Source organism: Zeus faber (genome assembly GCF_960531495.2).
Source record: "Zeus faber genome assembly, chromosome: 3".
Lineage (NCBI taxonomy): Eukaryota > Metazoa > Chordata > Actinopteri > Zeiformes > Zeidae > Zeus > Zeus faber.
In genome coordinates this window covers 17,162,403-17,188,348 of record NC_137190.1, presented here as the reverse complement: position 1 = coordinate 17,188,348, position 25,946 = coordinate 17,162,403, and the positions used below count along the sequence as shown (strand labels likewise).

Here is a 25,946-nt window from a genome sequence, read left to right as displayed (position 1 = left end):
GCACACACGCACACACGCACACACACACGCGGGTATAAAACACTGAAATAACACTAATAAGTCTGTTACATAGGAACATATAAAAGTTGTTTTGAAATTCCAACTACTCCAAATAGTAAATGTTTTAGGATATATATATATATATATATATATATCCTAAAACATTTACTATTTGAAGTACAGAGGTTCAGACTCAAGAGATTCTGCCATAAGTCCACAGCAAAGGTCATGCAGTGGGGCCCCCCACGAAGGCCATGGGGATCCTGACAGCCAGGGATCACCGTGAGTGTGTGTGTGTGTGTGTGTGTGTGTGTGTGTGTGTGTGTGCATTTCATTTGCGTTTTTTTGCTGAGTTTATTTTTTCCATTGTTTATTTCTAATCTAGGGTCACTGCATATTTCTACCTATCTATCTATCTATCTATCTATCTATCTATCTATCTATCTATCTATCTATCTATCTATCTATCTATCTATCTATCTATCTATCTATCTATCTATCTATCTATCTGTCTGTCTATCTATCTATCTATCTATCTATCTATCTATCTATCTATCTATCTATCTATCTATCTATTTTTTTATCTATCTATCTATCTATCGATCTATCTATCTATCTATCTATCTGTCTATCAGTCTATCTATCTATCTATCTATCTATCTATCTATCCATCCATCCGTCTTTCTATCTATTTACAGAATCTATCCATCCATCCATCTATTATTAAAGAACATAACTACAGTATTTTCCGTGTGCATGCCTCTAAATGTTAAAATGAATGACATCCCTAATGACTTGTAAAGACTTGTTATAAAACGTTGTGTTCGAATCAGAATAAATAACTAAATTACACGACACTACACACTACAATTATATCACATCATTAATATCAACAACCTCGTCTCCTTGTCTTTCTCCATTTCACCGAAGTGAACTGAGAAATGTCTGAAGAAGCAAGAGCAGACACGAGAGAGAGAGAGGGGGTGACGGGGGAGAGCAAGAGAGAGAGAGAGCAAGTGAAAGAGAGAGAGAGAGAGAGAGAGAGAAAGAGAGACAGAGAGATAGAGAGCGAGAGAGAGAGCAAGAGAGAGAGAGTGAGAGAGAGCGACAAAGAGAGTGAGAGAAAGAGAGACAGGGAAAGAGAGAGAGAGAGAGAGGGGCCGAGAGAGAGAGAAAGAAAAAAAAAAAGAAAGAGAGAGAGAAAGAGAGAGAGAGAGAGAGAGATGGAGAGAGAGAGAGAGAGAGAGAGCCAGAACCATTTTTCAGAACCAGCTAAAACAAGCAAGAGGCAGCGGTTCATCAGGTTCATGTTCGGGATCAGCCAAAGGTTTCAAGTCGGCATACCGCACATGTTGAAACACACACACACGCACACACGCACACACACACACACACACACACACACACACACACACACACACACACACACACACACACACACACACACATTTATTATCTGCTGTGTGGAGGTTTGAAGCTGTTATCGTGCAAACAGGAGGTGGCGGTGGAGTGGGGGGGGTGGGCGGTGGGGTGAGGAGGAGGTAAATGTGAAGCAGGTGATGAGGTGAGGAGGTGAAGAGGAAGGTGTGTGTGATGACGAGGAGCGAGGGATCGGAGGGTCGTGAGCAAAGAGAGTGGAAGGTTAACACCAGACGACGCCACACGTATCACACTGTGTCTGTGTGTGTGGAGTGTAAAACTGGGAATGACACACGAGGCACATTTTTATTTCATCTGAGGAGAAGATTAATTCAGTTTGTTTCATTTAATATGTGATACTTTTTTTTCTAGGATTTTCGGTCGTTCATTTTAAAGTGCAATCTTGTGTTGACTCTATTACAGGCATTGGACCCAGAACAGCTTCTAACTAACGCTGTTGTTGTTTGGCTGCTTCAATATTCTACTTTTGTGTTGATCTTAATGCGATGTGTATTTTTCTGTTATTGTGTGCGACTATATAGATTGGCAATTTTCATTTTATTTTTACTTACTTACTATTTTATTTTATTATTATTTTATTTGTACTTTTTTCTCAGTCTGATACTGTCAATTATTTTCAATATTATGTTCATAATTATTATATATAATAATTATATATTATATTATAAAATAATAATAATAATATAACAGTATTAATGTCCTTATATAATAATAATGATGTTAACAACTATATTATGATCATTATAATTATGTTTAGTTAGCATAATTATTATTGTAAGTTTTAGTTGATAATGTGTATTTTTATACTGTGAGGTGTGTTGAGACACTAATTATGTAAAGTGTATATACAACCACCAAACGCCGACGATTCAATGAACAATCATCCAAAAAACACCACTTTTAACCACAGTTACAGTACACAGGAAACATGCGCCTTCCCCTGCCGACCTCGTAGGTGACCCCGCTGTCGGTGCCGGCGTCCCAGGGGATCAAGTCCTGCACCACCCGCTGGGACCAGCCGCACTCCTTGGTGCACAGGTCCTCGGCCGACAGCCCCACGTTCCAGTCCGGGCTGGGACCCAGCATGGTGAGGAAGGACATGAGGTGCCGGCTCCGGTCCACAGAGAACTCTGCCGACGGTGCCGCCCGCCTGGGACACACACACACAGACACACACACACACACACACAAAAACACACACACACACACACACACACACACACATCCTGCATGATGATTCAATATATCTTATTTCTTATCTCATTTTAATTTGTATCTCTTTATTGGCTGCACAGTCTTTGCTGCTGCAACACCTGAATTTCCCCCCGGGGATTAATAAAGTGTTATCTCACGTTATTATTCAAAATAATTTGTTAAACAGTTTTAATTAAATAACTACATTTAAAAAAAATCATATTCAAAGTTATTATTAAGCCCTTAGCGCAAAACCGGCTGTGACACAGCTTCTGATGAGGACAGAATTCACCTCCTACAGCTTCCGTTTACCCTGTGTCTCTGGGTGTTTTGTACCCATATTACATTCATTTTTTTAATAACATATTATTCGGACCTGACATTTCATAGTGTCACTGGTACACCGCCTTTAGAGGGACTGAAGTGATTTAAAAAAAATTATAAAAAAAAGCATTTTTAGTTCTCCTTCACCCTTTCTGAACAAGAGATCAGAGACCCCCCCCCACAACATTAAATGATGAATGTGTGACGGACATGGGCGGGACAGACAGAGTGCAGCAGAGAAGTCCAATAAAAACAGGAAGCTCCAAAAAAGACAAGGATGAAGATAAATGATCACATATTCACATGAAAAACATTAAGAAATAGAACAAAATAGGAAGCAAAATAAAGCATTTAATTTCTGGCTGTAAACGCCGGCGGGTCCACCACTTGTCCTCTTTCACCTCCAGGTTTGATTCCTGCCCACTCTTCCCACCCCCCCCCCACCGTCACTTACAAGTTTCCATTGTGCGGGTCCAAGGTGTCGGCAGGAGATAAACCCCCGACACCCAGCTGCACTCACTGAACGGGGCGGAGACAGGGGGGAGACAGGGGGGAGCCGAGGGGGAGCGGGAGTCAAGTTGTGTGTGTGTTCAGCAGAGAATTAGGGGCTGTTTCAAATCTTCACAGGCGGCCATTATTATTAGAAGAGCTCGGGAGGACGGAGAACCGAGGTGCATGAATTCACGTAGGGAGGACTCAGTTTCCGACTCCACACCGTCCTGTTAAACGATTTAGGTGATTTATTCAAAATGTCAAATTGCTGGATGGATGCCAACAGAATAAATACCAAATAAATTATTATTTTTTTTGACATTACAGCTTGGTGCGCCCTACAAACCAGTGCCAGCATTACCTTCCATAACTTAAAGTGGAGATCCCTGAGATTATTTTGTGAAAAAAAAACCATCTTTGACACTTTATTTAGCTGGCACTTCATCAGAAACAGCCATTCCATGTATTATGCATGGGCTTCCTCTATATGCTGTTTCCAGTTGTTGGTGGCGTGGTCTGCCTTTCCTGCCAAGAATGCATACACAAAAAATGTAAAAATGTAAAATGGGAAATTTGAAAATGGTCAATTTGAGGAACCACAGGTTTTATGAATTTCAAAGTTAAATTCACAACGATGAGCCCTCTGCATAACAACAATGTTATTAGTAAACATTCATGGATGCTTTGCATCCTTTAACCTTTAAATTCATGGAACTAAAGTCACAGTGAGCAGAGTTGTGGCATTATCCAGCCACTATTTTCATTTATTTTCAAACTAAAATAAAACCACCATATCAATCCACGACGTTGCATTTTTTATCTCTCCTGCTGCATCGAAAGCACACTGAACCCTAACCCGAAAAACCCAGATACGAGGTCCATAGTGTGATTTGTGTGCTTTATTATTCACCTATTGGCAGCCCCAGCAGTTACCATTTCCATGTATAGTGAAATTATACTGGTGCACCATGCAACAAAATACCACACAGACACACACACACACACACACACACACACACACACACACACACACACACACACACGCAGATCAAGTTTCCTCCACGGCAACACAAATGAACACAGCAATGGAACTGGAAATGCATAAACGCACACACACCCCCAGCGAGGAACAAACATGAAGCAGCAGGCTCATTAAAAGCCTCACACTCGTCATCAAAATGTCTTATTTCTCGCTGCTGACAACCACCTCATTTCCCCATTCCCTCCTGGCTGCCTGGCTGGGTGGTGTGTGTGTGTGTGTGTGTGTGTGTGTGTGTGTATGTGTGTATGTGTGTGTGTGTGTGTGTGTGTGTGTGTGTGTGTGTGTATGTGTGTATGTGTGTGTGTGTGTGTGTGTGTGTGTGTGTGTGGACCTAGCAAGTGAAACTGGCGGATAATCCAGTGACGCGGTGGAAAAAGGTTGTTCAATTCAGCCACTCCTTTTTTACCTCTTATGTACCAACTATTACGGATATGTTCCATGTCGTGTTTCACATTTAAAATGTTAAAATGTTAAATATCCAATTAAGATGGTAGTTGATAAGTGTTAAAACTGGAAATTGCAGCGCACAGCGATAGAAAGCAATTTAAATTAGAATTTAACATTTACCACAAATTCAATTTAAGCACAATTTGTTTTCCCAAATAAATGAATGACGAAGACCTGAGGTAGTTTGGTTTTCATCAGTCATTCGTCCTTGCCCAGTCTGCGTTGCTGCTGTTTATTTTTCTTTCATCTTTTTCAAAGCAAAGGCAATTGTAAAAACGAACTGAAAAGCGTGTGCACACAGATATTGACACAAAAGCATAACACACACACACACACACACACACACACACACAGACACACAGACACACAGACACACACACACACACACACACACGCACGCACAGAAACATACACATCATCACTGGCGCTTCACCAAATAAAAGTCATGCACACAAATATTACAGACGCTGAAACTCATAATTGTCACGCGGGCTCACATAGATAAATCAATTCCTCGGGTCTTTTTCTTCAAAGAAACCTTTGTATTTGTCAATCTGTTGAACATTTAACCCTTTGCGCTTCCTTCTGAGAGGCCCCCGACTCTCCTGTGGATAAATCTGAACGCGACTCTCCAAGAATCTCCTGCTTCAAGTATCGCCGCCTCTTTAAAATATTCCTCTTTGATTTTTTTAAATATCCCAAAGGAAACGCACAAACCCAGGCAGCACAGTGCAGCTCTTAGTTCCATGGCTCTGGCGGGGCCGAGCGGATCCTTGTTTTCCTCATAAATAACACATTAAATGGATGTTCATGAAAGGGACGATGAGGGACTAAAAGAGCTCGGGCCCTCGTTTGACTGGGAGCGTTGGCAGTTTCAGGGCAACTTTGAGCTGGATCATCACAGATTAAATTTTCAATTGGGGGAAAAAAGAAAAATCACAATTTGGGGGCCATTTCTGGTTTTAACAGCGGGCCACGCGTGTGGCCCTTGTGTTGCCCTGTGGCTCACAGAGAAATGAGTAGCGCAAAGAATTCTGAAATGGTATAAGACCATCATATTACATTGACCTTTCTGATCAGTAAGATGAAAGAAAATAATAAATAAAGGCGTAATTTACGCCTTTATTGTGTAATGAAATGTGGATACAATTATATTAATTTAATTAAAAAATAGAAATAAAATATTGATATAATATATATAAATGTATGATATAATAACATATAATAAAATATAATATAAGAAAATATATATATCATATCATATAATAAATACACAATAAATTCTTATTTTTTTATATTTTATATATTTTCAATCAATTCAATACATTTTGAGTACATCTTCATTTCTTCAACATCCATGGGCGGGATGCACCACGGGGGAATCTACATCCTGCAGGTTGGCCACCTCTGCTTTGCACTGTTAAGCTTAACTCACATTTTCATTCCTAAGCATGAATAAAATAAAATGACAAAGCCACATTTGTGTAAATCCATATGTTGACAACAGCAGGCAGGCTCGGCTCTAGGGACCACACGAGTGTGAATGTGAGCGAATGTCTGCTCTGCGATACGGGCTACAATGTGTGTGTTGGAAGCCTGAGGGCGATGGAAGGAAAGGGGGGGGGGGGGATTGAGCCGATGAGAATGGAAGATGGCCGCCCTGCAGGAGCCTCGGAGAAGCAGAGAAAACTGTAATACTTACACATTCAATGGCTGCCAAGCTGGCCACTGAGCCTTCATTTTGATGACAGTGAGGACATCATCTCCCTGAGAGAGAGAGAGAGAGAGAGAGAGAGAGAGAGAGAGAGAGTGAGGGAAAGAGAGACAGGGAAAGAGAGAGAGGGGCCGAGAGAGAGAGAGAGAGAAAGAGAGCGAGAGAGAGAGAGAGAGAGAGAGAGAACTGTCACCTGACCCATCCCACTCAAATCAAATGCATCTCATAGAAGAAAAAACAACAAAGCGATGATAGTCTTTCACTACCATCACCGTGACTGTTTTCCCTCTTTCATACACACAGGATATATATAATATATCATATATGTCTGTGCTGTATTTGTTGGATATTTGTGTATACTGTGCAATTATTTTTTTTTATTATTATTTCCAGTTCAGCATGTTCAAAGAAAATACTCCATATCTGTGGAGAAAGGCACCGATTCTGACCATGACAAATGCATTGTATATGAAAATGTAATTGGCCGAATGAACTCATTCTTTTGCTGATTCTGATAAATGGTTGGTGCACAGCCAAGACGTTTCCCGTACTTTTAACAGAATCAGCGCACACTGCAAAACAAAACACAAAGCTCTATTTCATTATGTCATTGTGTTAGTTACACACTCCGTACACACATTTAACACACAGACAGACATACAGGGCCTGGGAAAAAAGTATTCAGCCCCCAACTTTTCTTTCTTCGCATGAACGATTGTTCCGCACTTGGTTGAACCACCTCTCGAAGCCATAACAGTCAGCCATCCTTTTTTTTTGATAGTGATGGAGCAAGAGTTGCCCATTCCTAAAAGAGGAAAATGGCCCAAGCTGTGCCAGGTTAATTTGGGAGCGGCGTTGGAGAGCAGTCCTGAGGTCTTGCCACAGATGTTGATGATGTTGATGGCTTTTGGTTGTGATCCTGCAGGAAGACAAACGTCCTCCTCAGTTTAAGCTTTCTGGCAGAGGAGGGGGGGGACGAACCTGTCGCCCTCTCCGACGGCACAGGCGATGTGTGCGCCAGCAATGGGATGCCCGCGATTGCCGCGCCGGAACAGTGTGTTTTTTTTTTATTTAACGCCTCCTTATGGAACGAAACATGTGGGTATGGAAGCAAACCGTGCGTAACGGGGACACTTTCTCTGCGGCTTGCTCCCCGACCGCCCCCTCTCCATGCGTTACGCGCAGAAAAATAACCTAACAGTAAGTCCACGAGTCGTGCCCCTTCCTTGTGTTTTTCCGGCACGGCGATCGGGATGCAGGGAGAGCTGTGGTTCACACATATTTATGATATATATTTATAATTTATGATATTTCTGATTTCGCTCATTTATAAGAAATGCTGTCCCTGTGCATTTTATATGCTTGTATCTGTTTTATCCTGTTATTGTAACGCACACCGACTGACTGAAAAAAAAAGAAAACGACTGCTCGACTTGAAGAATCGGGTTTCCGACTGTTGATTAGACTCGTCGACTTTCAGGGGGCAGCCCTACTTATGGATAGAGTGAGGAGCCTTAGAGACAGGGTGAGGAGCCTTAGAGACACAGTGAGGAGCCTTAGAGACACAGTGAGGAGCCTTAGAGACACAATGAGGAGCCTTAGAGACAGGGTGAGGAGCCTTAGAGACAGTGAGGAGCCTTAGAGACACAATGAGGAGCCTTAGAGACAGGGTGAGGAGCCTTAGAGACACAGTGAGGAGCCTTAGAGACACAGTGAGGAGCCTTAGAGACACAATGAGGAGCCTTAGAGACAGGGTGAGGAGCCTTAGAGACAGTGAGGAGCCTTAGAGACAGTGAGGAGCCTTAGAGACAGGGTGAGGAGCCTTAGAGACACAATGAGGAGCCTTAGAGACAGGGTGAGGAGCCTTAGAGACAGTGAGGAGCCTTAGAGACAGGGTGAGGAGCCTTAGAGACAGGGTGAGGAGCCTTAGAGACACAGTGAGGAGCCTTAGAGACAGGGTGAGGAGCCTTAGAGACACAGTGAGGAGCCTTAGAGACACAATGAGGAGCCTTAGAGACAGGGTGAGGAGCCTTAGAGACACAGTGAGGAGCCTTAGAGACACAGTGAGGAGCCTTAGAGACACAATGAGGAGCCTTAGAGACAGGGTGAGGAGCCTTAAAGACACAGTGAGGAGCCTTAGAGACACAGTGAGGAGCCTTAGAGACAGGGTGAGGAGCCTTAGAGACAGGGTGAGGAGCCTTAGAGACAGGGTGAGGACCCTAAGAGGCAAGGTGAGGGGCCTCAGGCTACGTTCACACTGCAAGTTGTAGTGCTCAACTTGGATTTATTGCTCAGATCCAATTTCTTTATTTGGCTGTTGACATTGTTTTTTGAATTTGGCCAATATCAGGTTTCAGTGCGAACGCGTCACGGTCCTGAACTGACCCGCATGCACGGAGGTAACAAAGACGTCACAAGCAGCACGCTGTCGTACATAAGTGAACAGGGCAGGCAAGCGCACGGTGGGTGTCGGGCGGCTCGGGACCGTGAACCTGGGCTCAAGCTCGCGGATGAATTTTTAAATCCAGACTCACGGCGCTTTTCTTTTGTTTCGTTCAATAAGAAAATGTAGTCAAATAAAATACTTCTAAAATAAAAACGCAATGTGCGTAAATTGCGCCCCGATCGCTCCCTCAGAGGACACACACACACACACACACACACACACACACACCCACACACACACACACACATAAACACACACAGTATTTTACATCCAGTGCTATTCAAAAAATGCACAGAGCGTGGGTGCCCCCTCGCCAGGTCAGTCTATTTATCTATCTATTATTTATTTTCCCTCCCCGCGCTGGTTAACAGTGGCGGGCAGCCGCGGTGCTGGTGGGCGTGCCACGGTATGGGGCGGTCGTGGTGCACCTCGCTGTGCTTGCCGGTCCTGGAGTCGGGCGCAGAATTATGAGTTTTTTCTCGAAACACAGGGGTCCTTTTTTTTCTTGCAGCCCCGGTCCATGAACATTTTGTGCTCTGCGGTCCGATCCGTGATCATAAAGAGGTTGGGAATCCCTGCTCTAGAGTGTTCAGACTGAGGTCACATTGCAAAAAAAATCAGAGCTGTATTTGATTAAGGACCACATAATTAAAGTGGCCCAATTCAATTGGGCCCGATTCCATGTGATTTGTGCTGTTACCACTGTCATGAAAAAAAACCAGATCTGAGTCACTATAAGCAAAAAAATCGGATTTGGGCCACTAATTGTGAACGTAGCCCTAGAGACGGAGCCACCCGTTACGCGCTGAGGGCGAGCGAGCGAATTGGGGGCAAAATCACTTACAAAACTATCATGATAGTTAGCGTTGGTTTTACCGTGACAACCATTCGCCACTCACACGACAGACAATCAGAATTGCCTGTGAATACAGTGGAAAAGGAGCGTGCGGGGGTGAGAGGCAAATAGAGACGCAGCGAGCAATTTCCGTGGGCGCCATCCAGGAGAACCTCGGAGAAGAACCGCTGCTCCTCCGCATTGAGAGGAACCAGTTGAGGTGGTTCGATGCCCTGGTGGCCTACAGTTGGAGGTGTACGGGGCGCGGCCAACTGGGAGGAGACCCTGGGGGAGACCCGGGAGGGAGGGAGGGATTATATCTCCTCCCCGTCATGGGAACACCTCGGAAGGCTGGAGGATGGTTCCGGATTAAAAGGACGTGCGGGCTGCTCCGCTAAGCTGCTGCCTCTGCGACCCGGACCCGAATAAGCAGCAAGACAATGGATGGATGGATGGATGGATGGATGAATGGATGAATGGATGGATGGATGTCTGGATGGATGGATGTCTGGATGGATGGATGGATGTCTGGATGTCTGGATGGATGGATGGATTGATGGGGGGATGGATGGGGGGATGGATGGATGGATGGGGGGATGGATGGATGGATGAATGAATGGCTGGAGCAGCACAGATTTTCCAAACTCCAGACATATTTATTCCATTTATTCCATATCATCATTGCGGGTGTTATCTACACACAGCAGTCCGTCCATAAAAACCAAGACCAATTTTTTTCTGCGATTGAAGGCGAGAGTGGCGCACCATGAAGCAGGTCAGAACTTAGCCATGGCAGGTCCACAGCGCCAGTGCGTGCAAAGACACTTTCATTTCAGATAGAATTTATGATGCTGTATTCAGCTCGCAATGACGGTGACGATGGTGGACGGCAAACATAAATCCACCTAAATTGAATGAATAGAAAATGATCTTCTCGAGCAGAAAATGCTCGTGGATTACACCGCTTTGAGCAAATATTTATCATATCGCGCTGCGTGTGAAATGAGATAGAACTAAAAATGAAAGTTTTATTGAGCGGTAGAGAAAAATGGCAACGGCAGAATTAATAGGAAATTGTCTCTGATAAGAAGTGGTATAGTCGGTGACACAAAGATGGCCTGCAGGAGCCATTTATTCTGACTGACTTGAAGCAATAACATACAAGCACAGAGAACGTCACTTTTTCTACAAATGACATCTTGAAAAATACATTATAATACTTAATAGTACATAATAATATCAATAGTACTTCCACTTATTTGTTTAGGTTTGAATGACTGCAATTGAAATGATGATATTTAGAAAAAAAAAAAAAAAATTCTCACAGCAAGATAGCAAAGGCATTTAAATTAAATGACAATTAAAGAAATAATCAGATTGTCTCAGGCTCTCAGACTGTTCTTTTTTTTTTGGTTTTGTTTTCCCAAGTTCTTACTTGCTTCAAAGAACAAGAAGGAGAAGCATACGACTATGACAAGCTCTGTCTATTTTGGTGGTTCGAAAGTATTCACATCCAAACGCATGTTTAAATGGAGCTGGAAAAAAAAAGATAGCAAGTACACAAATATATGAAATCCTTAAATAATGGATGAATGGATGGATAGACAGACAGACAGACAGACAGACAGACAGACAGACAGATAGATAGATAGATAGATAGATAGATAGATAGATAGATAGATAGATAGATAGATAGATAGACAGATAGATAGATAGATAGATAGACAGACAGATAGATAGATAGATAGATAGATAGATAGATAGATAGATAGATAGATAGATAGATAGATAGATAGATAGATAGATAGATAGATAGATAGATGGATGGATGGATGCATGGATGCACGAATGAATTAATGAATGAAATCCCAGAAAAATAAGAACCGCTGACTCAGTGAGACCAGTGAGGGAGACCGGGCGGGGGGCGCTGAGGAAGGAACTTGAGCCCCGAGATGTTTGGGTGAACCGTGACCATGACTAACACCAATAGCAGCGCGGACACACACTGAAGCACCATTCAACGTCGTTATTATTGAAGCCTCCTCAGAAGCAAAGGAATGTGCACATAAGGAGAAAATCCCACCCTTGAACAGATTTCTGAATGGATTTCGCTGTAATTTGCGTGACGTGCGGTCGGCGCGTTTCGGCCGCGCAAGCGCTCCCTCGTCTGAGAGCGACGGAGGATCCCAGAGCACTGTGTCACAACGGTAAGGAAAATGTTAAGAAAGGGACGCTATTGTCTGAAAAAGGTACTTCTCACTGAAATAACGTCTAAATCATTTCACTAAGCCTGTTTTGCAAGATCAGTAGGGGGTCAATCCCCTCCTCCAATAAATAAATAAATAATTCCTCTGGCAGCCACCCACATCTTTCTCTGAAACGCTGCTGGAACAAATCTCACAGGATCCTAACGAGCGTGGAGGAATAATCCAGCTTCAGATGGCCAGAGCTTTGTAAGAGCTAATGACTGAGGGAGACGATTCCAAAATGCTGTAAAACACAGAAACAGTTTCATTTTCCAATGCCAAATGGAACCAATAACACTATCCCAGTGCGATAAAATGTGGTAAAGAATTGTAAAAAAATGTATAAATGTTTAATATAGACAATATATAGCACAGAGAATGTTGTAACGCTGTTTTATTTCATTTTAGTCATTTGTCGAGTGTTTTTCCACAAGAACGAAAATGCATATATGAATATATATATATATATATACTGTATATAGTTCTATTAAAATAAAGTGCTTCAGATAACAAGTTAGCCAAAAAATAGTTTTCTTTCTTTACAAAGTTTGATCGTTTTTTAAATTACCAGCAGTCAAACACTGAGATGGAATTGTAGATGTTGTGTTGCCTGCTTCGCTTCAACACTTCAATCACGGGACAAAGGCACAATAAAAAGATTGTTTTCTGCAGAACGTGTACAAAAGAAAAAAGAAAACTGAGAGAAAAATGATCGACGGACAGACAGACAGACAGACAGACAGACAGACAGACAGACAGACAGACAGATAGATAGATAGATAGATAGATAGATAGATAGATCTCGGCAATAACAGGCAATCAATAAGAATAAAATAAAAACAGAAAAATAAATAGCAATACAATAGGCAATGAACCGAAAAACTTTCCACCGTACATTTCCAACCCATCATTATTGGGTGAATTAGTTTGTAATTTCAGAAGATACAATTAGGAGTGTGGTGGAGCCACACCTGTCTTGGGTCTAGTTCATTGGGCCCGGGATCAGGGGTGGCTGCGCACCTGTTCGTCGAGCACGGGTTAAATCACCCATCCCCACACGCACATGGGAAGGACAATGTTCCATCTTCCCCCGGCTTCTTACAGCCTGCCACTACTCATCAATAAAATTGTTGGTCTTCAACATGGTCGCCTGTGTCTCTGGGTTGGCGAGCCCCTGGAAAAGCCACTTGGGCGGCGTATGGCAGCAGGACTGCCACAAGGAGACTTAGCAGGTCTTAAAATGTAAATACAACAACGTAATGTGATGAGCTCATCATCCAGATTACGAGTGACAATTTTCGTCCGTTGGTTGGGTTAGTTTATGTCTGACAGTCCAATCATTTTCCCTACCACGACCATAAGTTCAAAATTAAATTTGAATTCAATTGAAAAAAAAAAAATATTGTCCCACTGACTGTGCTTCCACAGAATGCTACCTTATTGTATCATGGAAAGACGGGCTTTAAAGAGAATAATCTGCAGCTCCCTGACAGTCTACAAAATGTGATTTAGTATCATAACATTTACATCCAGAAGCTTTTCAGCACCAACGTTGCACACGGTGTTTTGGTTTGGTGTTTTTGGAAAATTCCTTCTTTTATTTCATTTAACCTTTTTTTCCCCATTGTTGCGTAAATTTTAAATAGAAAGTCCATATTACTAAAATGAGCAGCCATTATCTGGCCAGTGTCAAATTACTGTTTTGCCACCATATTCCCTTTAGGTTGTCAATTGTCAATGAGAAAAGTATTTTTTGCCCTCAAAAAAATCTTATTTGATTTTGTTGTTTCCTCGCTAGGCAGTGACGTCGGTGGACTGATAGAAGTACTTATACTGCCGTCCATTATGTATAATGTACAAATTCAATAAGATAAAGCGACATATATTATGATTAATATTATGACCTCATCTACTGCAAAGAAAAAAAATGGATCCACGCTGCTCTGAAATTGTCTCTATTCAATAAAAAAATATATACCAAACTCTATAATATCAAACTTGGTCCATCTATTGGAGACAGATGGCCTTGTGCGCTGCCATAAATAAACCTCAACACCATTTTTTTATGTCTTTCACAACTTTTTCATTAGGCTTAATGAGCAGCGACACAGAGATTTATTGGCTTAATGACAGAACACGCCACAGATCATTACCTTGGAAACCACCCCACCCTCCTCGTCATCCTCCTCTTCTTCCTCTCATTTCTCAATTAACGCCGATGAAGAACAGCCCCACATCCGTCTCATCCAAACACCCGCTACGACTTTGAGTTAATGAACCGATTCAGGTCAGAAAATTAAAGGCTGACTTGTATTAACGGCGTTCCTGAAAAATGTTCAGTGAAATTAATGTACTCCCCCTTTTGCTTTTCAAAAATATTGAACATTTTGTTCAGTTCACAGAAACCACATTTTATAACAAAATATACAAAACATATATAAATCACTCCACAAGGGACGAAGAAACCAATTTTCAATTTGTATTTTTCCCCCTGTTCTACTAGTCTGTGACAATAATGGATTTAATCCCATCACCTGAATCACACAATCTACTCTGTCATTTACTATTTGGGGAATTGTGTGTGTGTATGTGTGTGTGTGTGTGTGTGTGTGTGTGTGTGTGTGTGTGTGTATGTGTGTGTGTGTGTGTGTGTGTGTGTGTGTGTGTCTTCCATTTTGCCAGTGGTGAATCAGCGCTGAGTGAGTTGGGCTCCGGTCCAAGCTCCTCTGGCACGTTCCTTCCGCCCGTGGTGATGGAGGTTCACGGATCCAGGCGGGAATTTAGAATTTAGGAAGACAAAATGCCGGTTCAGACTGGAGTCAGCAGCGACACTTTGATGACGCTCCCTAAACTAAAATGGATGGAAAGAATCAACGAAATGCTCTACGCAGCGATCCACTGTTCCAACAAAAAAAACAAAAAACGGAGGGTTTATTATGAACAACATCTCTGCACTAAACTCAACAATATTTAGACCTGCCTTGTTTTCACTTTTATATTAATTTGAATATAATAGAGAGAGAGAGAGAGAGAGAGAGAGAGAGAGAGAGAGAGAGAGAGCATGGAGACATAGCTGTGGCACCTTTGTAGAGGTTTACACCTTTGATTTAACTTTTTACTCAAGTAAAATGAGAAAAGTACCTGATAGTTATTGTACTCAAGCATCAAAAATAAAAATACTTCATCATCATCATCTATCATCCATCTATCCTCTAAAACCGCCTATCCAGCCGCGGTTGCTGTTTGGTTGCAGCCAGTTGGAATTAGTTATATTGCACAAAACAAAAGTCAAATTGTTAAATTGTGCAAGTTAAAATTAAAATAGCTAAATTGCACAAGTTAAAAGTTGATAGTTGAATTGCACAAGTTCATATTTTATGCCTTTACAACTGAGGGACATAACTGCATCAAAAAGAATTAAAGATGCTGTGTTTGCAGGAGTGCAAAAGTGTCTTAAAACACCCCAAGCAATTAAACACGACACGGTCCCACAGTTCCTCGACCAAATATATGCTCCAATTAGCTGTTGAGAGAGCTTTCACTGATCCCGTGCCACTAACCAGTCGGAAACAATGGAAAACCTATAATCCTGTGTTCCCCTAATCCTGCGCGATCCCCCGGAGAGGCAGCTGAGGGGCGCACCGTCAGGAAGCCAACTGCAATGGGCTTCAGAAGTGTCAATTTGTGTGCTTTAGTAAAGGACGCCCTAAGTTACCACCACAAACTGCCAAATTACACACAGCCCCTATGACCCAAACTTAGGTGTCTGTTTTACCATCATTTTTCATAATGCCCCACAAGTCCTTGTTGTCTGACTGCCGAAGGGCAGTAGCAGGGTGGTGGTCAGTCTGCTGGTCAGTCAGCTGGTTTCACAGCTATTTAGGAAGGTGAAGTACTGTGTTTAGGATTTGTTATTTAGTATTTATACAAAAAAACAAACAGTTTTTACTAAATAAGGTCTCATCCGTCTCCGCTGTGGAGCGGACAGGCAGGTAGTTATGTTCACGTAGGAAACTGGGAAATAAATCCTCAAGATTTTTAGGTGGGTGTGGATAATTGCATTGCAAAAATGAGTCCAGCAGTAATTCTAAGTAAAAGAAAAACAGCAAATTTATTAAATGGAAAAGCGACATCATTTCCCTCTATTAATTCACTGGGTATACGGTACCAACATGCAGGTTGCCCTTTAAAATTCATGATCTACAATAATATTGCAGATAATTGCAATAATGTGTCAGACTGGTTCAACAAAGAAAACTTACTTGAACTTTGCAATGAACTTGACTGCTCAGGGAAAAGTCTTCATTTGAATCTTTCTGGCATTTGGCAGTGTTGAGTTAAATTTATTTCAGGTTCTCAGGGGTGGAAGTCAACAGAATTATTTCACTAAAGTGCTGTACATGAACATAAAATACGTTATTTGCACTTTACTTGAACTACTTATTTTACTGTAATAATTCCATTTCCAATATCCTACTTATTTATTTTATACTAAAAGGGTTTTTACAGTTACATATGTGTAGCCACTAGAGGTTATTGCATTAGGATGGAATGTGCGTTTGATCCAAATATGGGGTCATGATGTTGGACAACAAAACTGTGACCCTGTGCCGGGTGGGCAGGTCTAGAAGATGGATGGATGATGTTGAACAAGTACTTTTATTCTTGATGTTTAAGTACAATCAATATCAAGTACTTTGCTCATTCCAATTGAGTAGAACGTTGAACTACACATCTACTTCCTAGTCTAGCTTGTGCATCCGGATGATATTCTTGTTTTTTTCCGTGCTCCGCCAGAAGCATGTTGCACCACGTCTGTTGGGTTCTCCAGTGGTTGCTGGAGAACCAACAATTGGTACAAAAGGGGGAGAAGCGTCTCCTTCCTGGAACACATCATGGTGGAAGAACAGGTCCAAACAGTCCCGCCACGGTTAAGGAAGTGGCGGGCTGAGGCCAGTCAGCCACCTAACCACCGTGGTCGGAGGGAGCAGAGCAACCTTTTTCACTCTAGACTGACCACAACAACTCAGTGTACATCCAAAGCCAGATGACTGAACTCTCCTGAAACTCTTTCCAACCAGTTTGACCACAATGACACCAATCATGAGCATCATACCGGCTTCCCGCATCGACACTGCCCTCACCGAGACCCAAGGAACTCATGGAGTACAAGGAAGCCAAACACTGGCGGTTGGTTTTAGGTGCCTTCCTGTGGCAGCGTTTCTGGTGGCCCACCATGGAGAAGGACACCCGCTAGCTAAAAACAGTTGTATTTGAACCAGTATGTGTTAAATTGAGACATTGTACTATAGTGCGATGTCTGCATCTTTCAGAAGCAGAACATCCAGCTACAGTATATGAACCGGTGTTCTGTCGAACAGGTGTGTCTGAATGAATCTGACTACGGAGGCAGGAAAAGGATCTTACAGCAAAGACGTTTTCGTTTCAAAGCTTGACATTTATCTGAATCAATGAATTAAAGCCTTAAAAGTATTGTGATTTAAGCCCCCACTGCTTTCTAAACTGCTCTTTATTGTATTTTCTTCACAAGATAAAAAAATGTGTTGACCTTTCATTTAATTTACAGTTCTGCTAAGTCATAAACTGATGTACTTCCTGTGGTCGCCACTGAACCCACAAGGACGTTCATGAATATTTATGCCGGCATTAATGCATGATTAGACTTCTCCCTAATGTGTGTTTGAGTTTGATCTTGACCCGTTAAACAGCGACGCTACGTGCTGGAAGCCAGCCCGACGTCCTCCGGGCCCCGGGGGCCGAGTCCATCCTGCTAGGGAGGAATTGGCCCGTCACAGCCTCTCACACCGAGGAGATCAGCCATGAAATTGGTTCAAGACCAGCTTAGGGTGTAGTCGGCTTTAAATACTGCCTCTCGGGTGGACAGGGTCAGAAAGAGAACAATGGGGCTGCCTTGTGTTCCTGGTAATGGAGGAAACGGAGAGGACGAGGGAGGGTGTCGAGGGTTTTTTAGGGGCCTTGAGGGAAATCATCCTGTGTGCGACGTTAGAGAGCTAATGTGTCAATGTTTGATTTATTATGAGGCTATTATGAGCCTCTGCTTAATTACGTCGCGCTGTTTTATTTATAAAATAAATAATAAACAAGTCAGCGGGTGGAAGGAAGCAGTCTTCCTTCCGCCCGCTGACTTGTTTATTGTTTCTGTTTTTATTTCCTGTCTTCTACCTCTGCTCGCCGAGTTGGAGAGAGACTGGGATCTTCTTGAGCTAATAGTGGAGCTCAAAGTGAGCTCTCTATCGCATACTGGATCTGTTTGCCTCATCACCAGTCAGCATAGCCGAGACAGGGGAGGCTTTCACTGAAACACTGAGACGTTGCTGAGCCCAGAGTGCAGGGTGCCCCAAAAGATTGGGGAGAAGTCTTTTCGATGTACAAAAAAAACCCCCGCGATGGCAGAATGTCTATGGATGTATATGCATCAATTGTTGCAAGACGATGTGGTTCAGGCTGTGTGACTTTGCCCGTTCATGCATTTATTGTCTTTCAAATGGGAAGCAAGTCAGGGTTTGTGTGACAGCATTGTGTGTGTGTGTGTGTGTGTGTGTGTGTGTGTGTGTGTGTGTGTGTGTGTGTGTGTGTGTGTGTGTGTGTTTGTGTGTGTTTGTGTGTGTGTGTGTGTGTGTGAGAGACAGCGAGAGAGAGCTGAAGAGAGAGAGAGAGAGAGAGAGAGAGCGAGAGATGTCTCTCTGGCATCAATTTGTTCGCATCAAGCTCTCAACAATTGCACAAACTGATCAGAAGGGCGACAGGCCATGGACCGTGTGCTAACAGTGCACTGCGCTCCGTGCGCGGGGTCTATATTTACACCTGAGGAGACGAGGCTGACGGCGGCTGTCAATGAACCATATGCTCGTGTGGTGCGTGTGCAATAGGCCAGTTTGCATCCCTCACAGATATCCAGCCCTGATACCCGATAGTTTAGTGTTAGTTATGTGAGATCTACAGTTATTGGGAAATTAATAGTGCGGAGAGGGTTATGAGACAGGCTGTTAATGGCGCTGACCTTTCCTTCAAGCATCACTAACAAGCGCCCGAGTTCATGTCTTCCGGACCGTTGCAAAGCAGGGCGGAGGTAAGGAGGAAGCATTATCCATCTATCCATCCATCCATCCATCCATCCATCCATCCATTCATCCATGCATCCATGCATCCCTTTTCTCCACCCATTTCTCCTTTTCTTGTAGTCCCTTCCCCGCAGGGGAGGTGTGAGGCGAGACGCTCATGCATCACAGGGTCACACGAATTCGCTCCCACACCATTCACACCTCAGGTAAATTTAGTGTCTCCAATTAAAGTCACCAGGCTGGGACCCGTCTATAACCACCGTACTATACTGAGATTGTTAGTTTCGATAGGGGTGCATAAAGTGCAGGAACTACATCTATAAGGATACATTAATCATATTTTATTAAAAGATATATATACACACACACACACACATATATATATATGTATATATATATATTTCTTTATTTATTTGACTGAGATATATTTGCTCTTCCCAGTTGTTTAATATAAAGCAGGTTGTATTCCACGTACCTGTGATTTCCCATCACAGGTACGTGGTTGTTCAAATCCCATAATGTATCACTCTTATAATTATTATAGTTTTTTATATGTAATTATGTTTGCCACAGTGTGCAGCACTAATTCTACTCAAATCAAATCAAATTGCATCTTGGTAAATATCTGTGTGGACTTTGCATTTGCAATTTTCAGGGTTTCATTCCAGTATAATCCTTTTTATATAATTTTTTTCAGTTCTTATACAAAAAGAGCTGTGAGAGTGCAAGCCAAAGCAACTAACTATATAATCTTGTTCATAAAAATAAGAAATAAAGGATATTTCCAATACATTGTGGAACCATGTTTGCAGAAATGACTCAAGTCCCTTTTAACCAGTGAGTTCGGCCAAGGTTTTTTTTTTTTTCTTCATTATCCAAGCAAAAATCCAATCGAGATTCATCCTTCACGCTATGAACTTTAAAAAGTAAAAATTTGAGCACTTAAGGAATAATCCATTCCGATGCCTGCGATTATTGAAAATTGATGCATGCCCGGGGGCCACAATTTACTGTGGAAAAGTCCATTACTTTTTTTTAATGTGCACATGTTAGAGGGAATTAATCCAGCTGTGCTGTGGGTATTGAAATTCAACCATTCGGTCTTAAACTTCAAATGTTATTCTGCTGCTTTTACCATTTATACATGGCCATCTACTATACAGCATGACTGGCCAAATAAACAATCTTCAGAGGATTTTGCACTGAAATGACTAAATACCTCTGTGAGGCTGTCTATTACCTGGTTACAATAAGTCAAAAACCAGTTAACATGACACTTTTATGCAATGGAAACATTACTTTACTACTCCATAGATAGATAGATAGATAGATAGATAGATAGATAGATAGATAGATAGATAGATAGATAGATAGATAGACTGATTGATTGATTGATTGATTGATTGATTGATTGATTGATTGATTTGGGGGTGATTGTCATTGCTACCCAGGCGTAACAGCGGGTGTGGCCCCTCCCCTGAGACTGCTATCGAATTAATCTACTCAGGCTAAAATGGTTAATCCAATTAAATCCTTTATAGGCGTTATGCATGCTCATGTGGCTTCATCCTGTTACATAAAATCCCTTTTCAAATAATGACAGAATGTATCACAAATCTAATCAAATCTCCGTATTCCCAGTCGAGACTTTCTGTTCTCCCGAACCCCTATAATTAGTCCTCAGGAGTTTCTATCAGGGCTGTAGCAAATGTAGTTTCCTCGAGGTGGTGGGTTTGATGGTGAGGGTGTTCATGTGCACGCAGGAGAGAGTAGGTGTAGTAAGGAGGCACCTGTCAAAGAAATTACAGCCTGAGGCTGGCAGTTTACTTCCATGCTATTTTTATGATGGGAATCATTACTACAAGATGGATTTTGACCTGGTTTAAATTATAGAAGTTATCTACTGTCACTGTTTACGCTATGAATGACTACTGTTGAAACCCTCTATATAAGGGAATTCTATATCCATCCAAACAGCCCCCATTCTGGGGTGTGAGGTTCCTCTATGCAAATGAGGCACGTCACACCGCCATCACCCTTCCTGCCATATGTCTCTCTGTTCTGGTAAACAGCCCACACATTTCACCAAGTAGATGGATGTCAACTAGACACGTCTCACATTGTTTCACCAGCAGTTGTGTTTTCAAAGTTTGTTGAGAAAACTTGTAAACACTCGTTTGACATACATGACATGAACACAGAATGAGTGACAGTATCACGAGTGAAAGGGCAATTAATAAAACATTAAACATAAAACAACACGCACTACAAAATGGGGAATTTACAAGTGAGGATGCGATATGGTTTATTTGATTGAATAATGTTTCTTTGGGACTTTGAATTTTAAAACTCAACCCTGTTGCTACAACAGGATGTTAATCATTTAATGTTACAGCAAACCTAGATTACCTTAGCAGACACACAGCCACACTTCAGGATGGTCTGAGGGTCCTGATTGATGCCACAATAAGATCATTCGTGAGCAAAGGAAACCCAGAGGAGAGGCTGGCGGTGGCACCAAGAATGGAGCGAAAAGCGCTCCAAAACCTGGGGGTGAACTGGGCTCCACAGTCCAACACAGTGCGCGTAAGGAGACCATGGAGATGTAAACCACGCTGAATGATAAGTGTGCAGTTTCATGAGCATGGGTGAAGGAGGCTGTTGACGATAAGTCCTTCTCTGGGCACCAGCAGAGTTGCTCTTCCAGCCTGACTAGGCCGAGGAGTACGAACACATGGGGTGACTCGAGAACAGACCGTGCTGAGACCAAAGAACCAATTACAGATGTCTCTGGATTCAGACGATGAGATTTGCACGGCTTCAGCACTGCCGAGCGGCACCACTGAGAGAGCTTTTTCTTTTGCCCAAAAAAAACAAAAAACACTAGCTGTAGTGTGTACCAACCACCACCAGGTGGCACATGTGAGCAGTCCAGACAAACAGCTGTGGCTGTACTGATGGCTGACGTTACTTCAGCGACACATCACTTAAACGTATTAGGCCCTATTATTGTTCTATTAATGTACACATTTAGTTTACATAATGACATAATTTGCACTGAAATGTGGCACAGAGAAGATCGTTTCCGCTGTGTCGGCGTCCCCTCATTAGGTACCACTCGTCGGGCGAATTTTCCGGGGCCGTCCCAGTCTGTAAATCCCGGCCTGTAAATCCCCGCTCCTCGCTCCCCGTTGAAAAGCCGGAGGCCATCGAGGATTCCTTTACAGTGGCCATCCGCCGCGACCTCGCTGCTTCCCAGGGCCGTGGACTCGCTCTCGCCTTCCCCACAGTAGCAGAGCCAGGCAAATATCAATGGAGTGGCCAGGATGGGACTAGTCGTCATTTTGGGTGGCAAAGAAAGCACGATTACATGAGATAAAAATGAATCTAACTAGAAAACAAGGGGCTATTTTAGGCACCAACAACACATAACTGTACATTCTTTGGAAATGGCAGTGGTGGAATAGATCAAATAATATTCAGTGTATCCAATATTTTTTTCTTATTCCTGCAGGTAAAGTAACACACAAGCTTACACTATAGGCACAGTTCTGAGAGCACATGTTCAGCTCAGCCTATGGTGCTCAGCAGCCCTATCAGCTCATTCTCTATGCACTTCTCTGTGCACTTACGTCTGAACCAATCACCGTGCACTTACGTGACTGAAGGTTCCCCTTGTGCCGGTAAGCCCCTGCACTGGAGTATGAGCGAAAAAAAGTTCCTCAAAATATAGTTCTAAGAACAATGATCCTTCCTAGTTCCTGCAGTGCAGAGACAAAAAAGGGAGGGTTCCTCCAAAAGGTTTTTAGAACTATGAAAAAATTCCTGCGGTGCAAAAACGTCTATTGTGTGTGTTGGTGTGGCCGTGGCTCCTGTCACCACTCTCCCAGCTCCACACCTGCAGGCAATCTCCACCTCATCATCGCTTCAGGATAAGTACACCGTTTTTTCACCCACTCATCACCAGATTGTTGTTTCACCCCCATGGTACTACACTCTAACCAAACCTAGATTCAAGATTCCTCTAAATCCTTGTGTCCTGTCTGTGCTCCGCTAAGCTGCATCTCCCTGCCCCCATGATCGCCCCTCCTGTCGACTGTCCTTTCTGTCGCAACTTTGCCACCACGCTACCTACCAGCTCCTTACCGCTGTCCCCCGTCTTTCCGTCTGCTAAACACGGATCCCTTTTCCCTTACTCTGCCTCGATGGCAGGATCCCATCCTGAAAATAAACTTTTCCCTTTTACGTACTCTGAGTCTGTGTCCTGCATTTGGATCCCATCCATGTTCATAACAAGACAATCTGGCCAGCATGGACCCAGTGGACACAGACCTTCTCCATCAGGTGCTTGCCAAGCAAGGCGTCCTGGTGGGTCAGCATGACCAGGTTCTCCGCGAGGTGGTGGAATCACTATGGAGCCTCCCGGTAGCGTTGCACAAATCAGAGTCCAATTCGACGCTGCCTCCGCTCAACCCGCTTCCTGGTTCCAGGTGCCCCACATTCCCTCACCGGAGCGTTACGCTTGGGTTTTAGGGACATGAGGGGCTTTCCTCATGCAGTGCGCCCTGGTTTTTGACTAGCAGCCCCTCACCTACAGGACAGATAAGTCGAAGATTGCTTACAAAATAGGGTTACTTAGAGGGAGAGTGTCCGCAGTAAGGAGCCAGGCCAGTCTCCCCAGTCTCTATGGTTCCTTCCAGCTCCAGAGTTCCCACTGCCTTGGGACAGGAACCCATGCAACTGGGTCGGGCTCGCCTTTCCCCAACCGAAGGTAGCCGGAGAATAGAGGCGGGGGAGTGCTTCTACTGCAGTCAAACCAGCCACTTCCTCGCCTCCTGTCCCCGTCCGCCAATGGACTGACTACAAGAACTTGACATACATCCAATCAGCTTAACGCCTCAACTCCCATCAGGCTTGCTCTGCCTTGTTCTTTGGGCACTTTGCCTTTACCCTCACTTATCGCCCTCGCTCCAGGAACCTCAAGCCCCACGCCCTATCTGGTCAGTTCACTGCAGAAGTGACTCCCTCCGTCCCAAACACCACCCTCCCATTGTCCTGTGTGGTGACCGCAGTGACCTGGGAGATTGAGTTGATGGTCAAGAAGGCCCAGCAGACCCAGCCGGGTCTCTTTGTATCCGACTCCGCCCGCTCTCAGGTCCTCCACTGGGCATATTCCTCCCGATTTGCCTGCCATCCGATTGTCAGTCGCATCTTGTCCCTCCTGAAGCGGCACTTCTGGTAGCCGGCCATAGGTACCGACAGCCGTGTCTATGTAACTGCCTGCTCTGTGTTGTGGTAAGGTCTCCCATTGGCCTCCCACTGGTCTACTCCGCCCCTTGCCGGTCCCAAGTCGGCCATGGCCACACAGGCCTCGACGTTGCCTGCGCTCTTTAACCCTCATGAGGTAACCCTATTGTTCTGACCATAGTGGACAGGTTTCCCCAATCTGTACGCTTTGTTGCTATTCCTAAGCTCCCCAGAGAGTCGGAATTAGCCGATCTACTCATGAACCACGTCTTCCGCCTCCATGGAATCCCCACAGACATTGTGTCCGACCAGCGTCCCCAGTTCATATCCCAAGTCTGGAGAGCCTTCTGTCAAGCCCTTGGAGCCACGGTGAGCCTCTCCTCTGGGTATCACCCACAGACCAACGGTCAAATGGAGTGGCCACCCAGGACCTGGGAGCGGCACTCTGTTGCTTGGCTGTCCAAAACCCCTCCTACTGGACCACTTATCTGTCGTGGGTTGAGTATGCCCACAACTCACTGTCTAGCACAGCCACAGTTATGTCACCTTTCAAGTGTGCTATTGATTTTCAACCAACCCTGTTCCCAGCTCAGGAGGAGGAGGTCTCAGTTTCCACGTTTGCTGCTGCTACAAGGTGTGAAAATATGCTCACTCCACTCTACTCTGCTCCGCTCACCACAACCGATGCCTTGTTGACCATTGTAGGACAATTCCCCCCAACTACCATCCAGGTCAGAAGATGTGGTTGTCCTCTCAGTCCCCTAAGTTCCCCTACAGTCTGTCTCCAACAAACTTGTTTACCTTAACATTGGTCCCTACATTATTGATTCCATCATTAACCCCTCTGCCGTTAGACTCAAGTTGCCCCCACACATGAGGATTTACCCCACATTTCACGTCTCCCAGTTAAAACCATCCAGCCCATTGTGCCCACCAGCCATTCCCCCTCCACCCACCTGGCTCATCGATGAGCCGTGTTCACGTGTCTTGACACGTGAACACGGCTCTCTGTGTGCCCTGATCGCGAAGAATAGTCGAATTTTGACATTGAACAGGCAAATCTGCTTCAACTGACAAAATTCTGAGTCGGGTACAGCCCCACTCCTTATTTTAATCTCGTTCAGGTTTGACGACTATAAGTGCAGCAGTGGGAATACTATAAGTACAGATGTAGACCTGGTTTTAAGTGATCTGCATGTACAAGAAAAAGTTTAATTCAGAGAACAACGCACCATGAAAAGAGACGCTGTGAATCGGCTGCTCAACCCAGCCTAAAGTCATTGTCACAGTCCATTTCAGATGGCGTTTGTTCATTACCCGATGGTGATGCAAATTTTTCATGTAAATGAACCTCTCTGGTCGCTCGGATCACAATGGGGGCTGATCTAATCCGACAGGCAAAACATTAACCGTGTG

General features: G+C 43.6%; 1 protein-coding gene across 1 annotated transcript in view; it reads right to left on the bottom strand.

Annotated features, from left to right (window-relative positions):
- Positions 1-25,946, bottom strand: part of spon1a (spondin 1a) — a gene marked incomplete at both ends in the record, with an annotated part of 79,610 nt that overhangs the window by 10,035 nt on the left and 43,629 nt on the right. The window contains 2 exons of the mRNA XM_079997836.1: positions 2,389-2,590; positions 6,642-6,706. Coding sequence (XP_079853962.1) covers positions 2,389-2,590; positions 6,642-6,706 — 267 coding nt within the window. The remainder of the gene's footprint in view (positions 1-2,388; positions 2,591-6,641; positions 6,707-25,946) is intronic.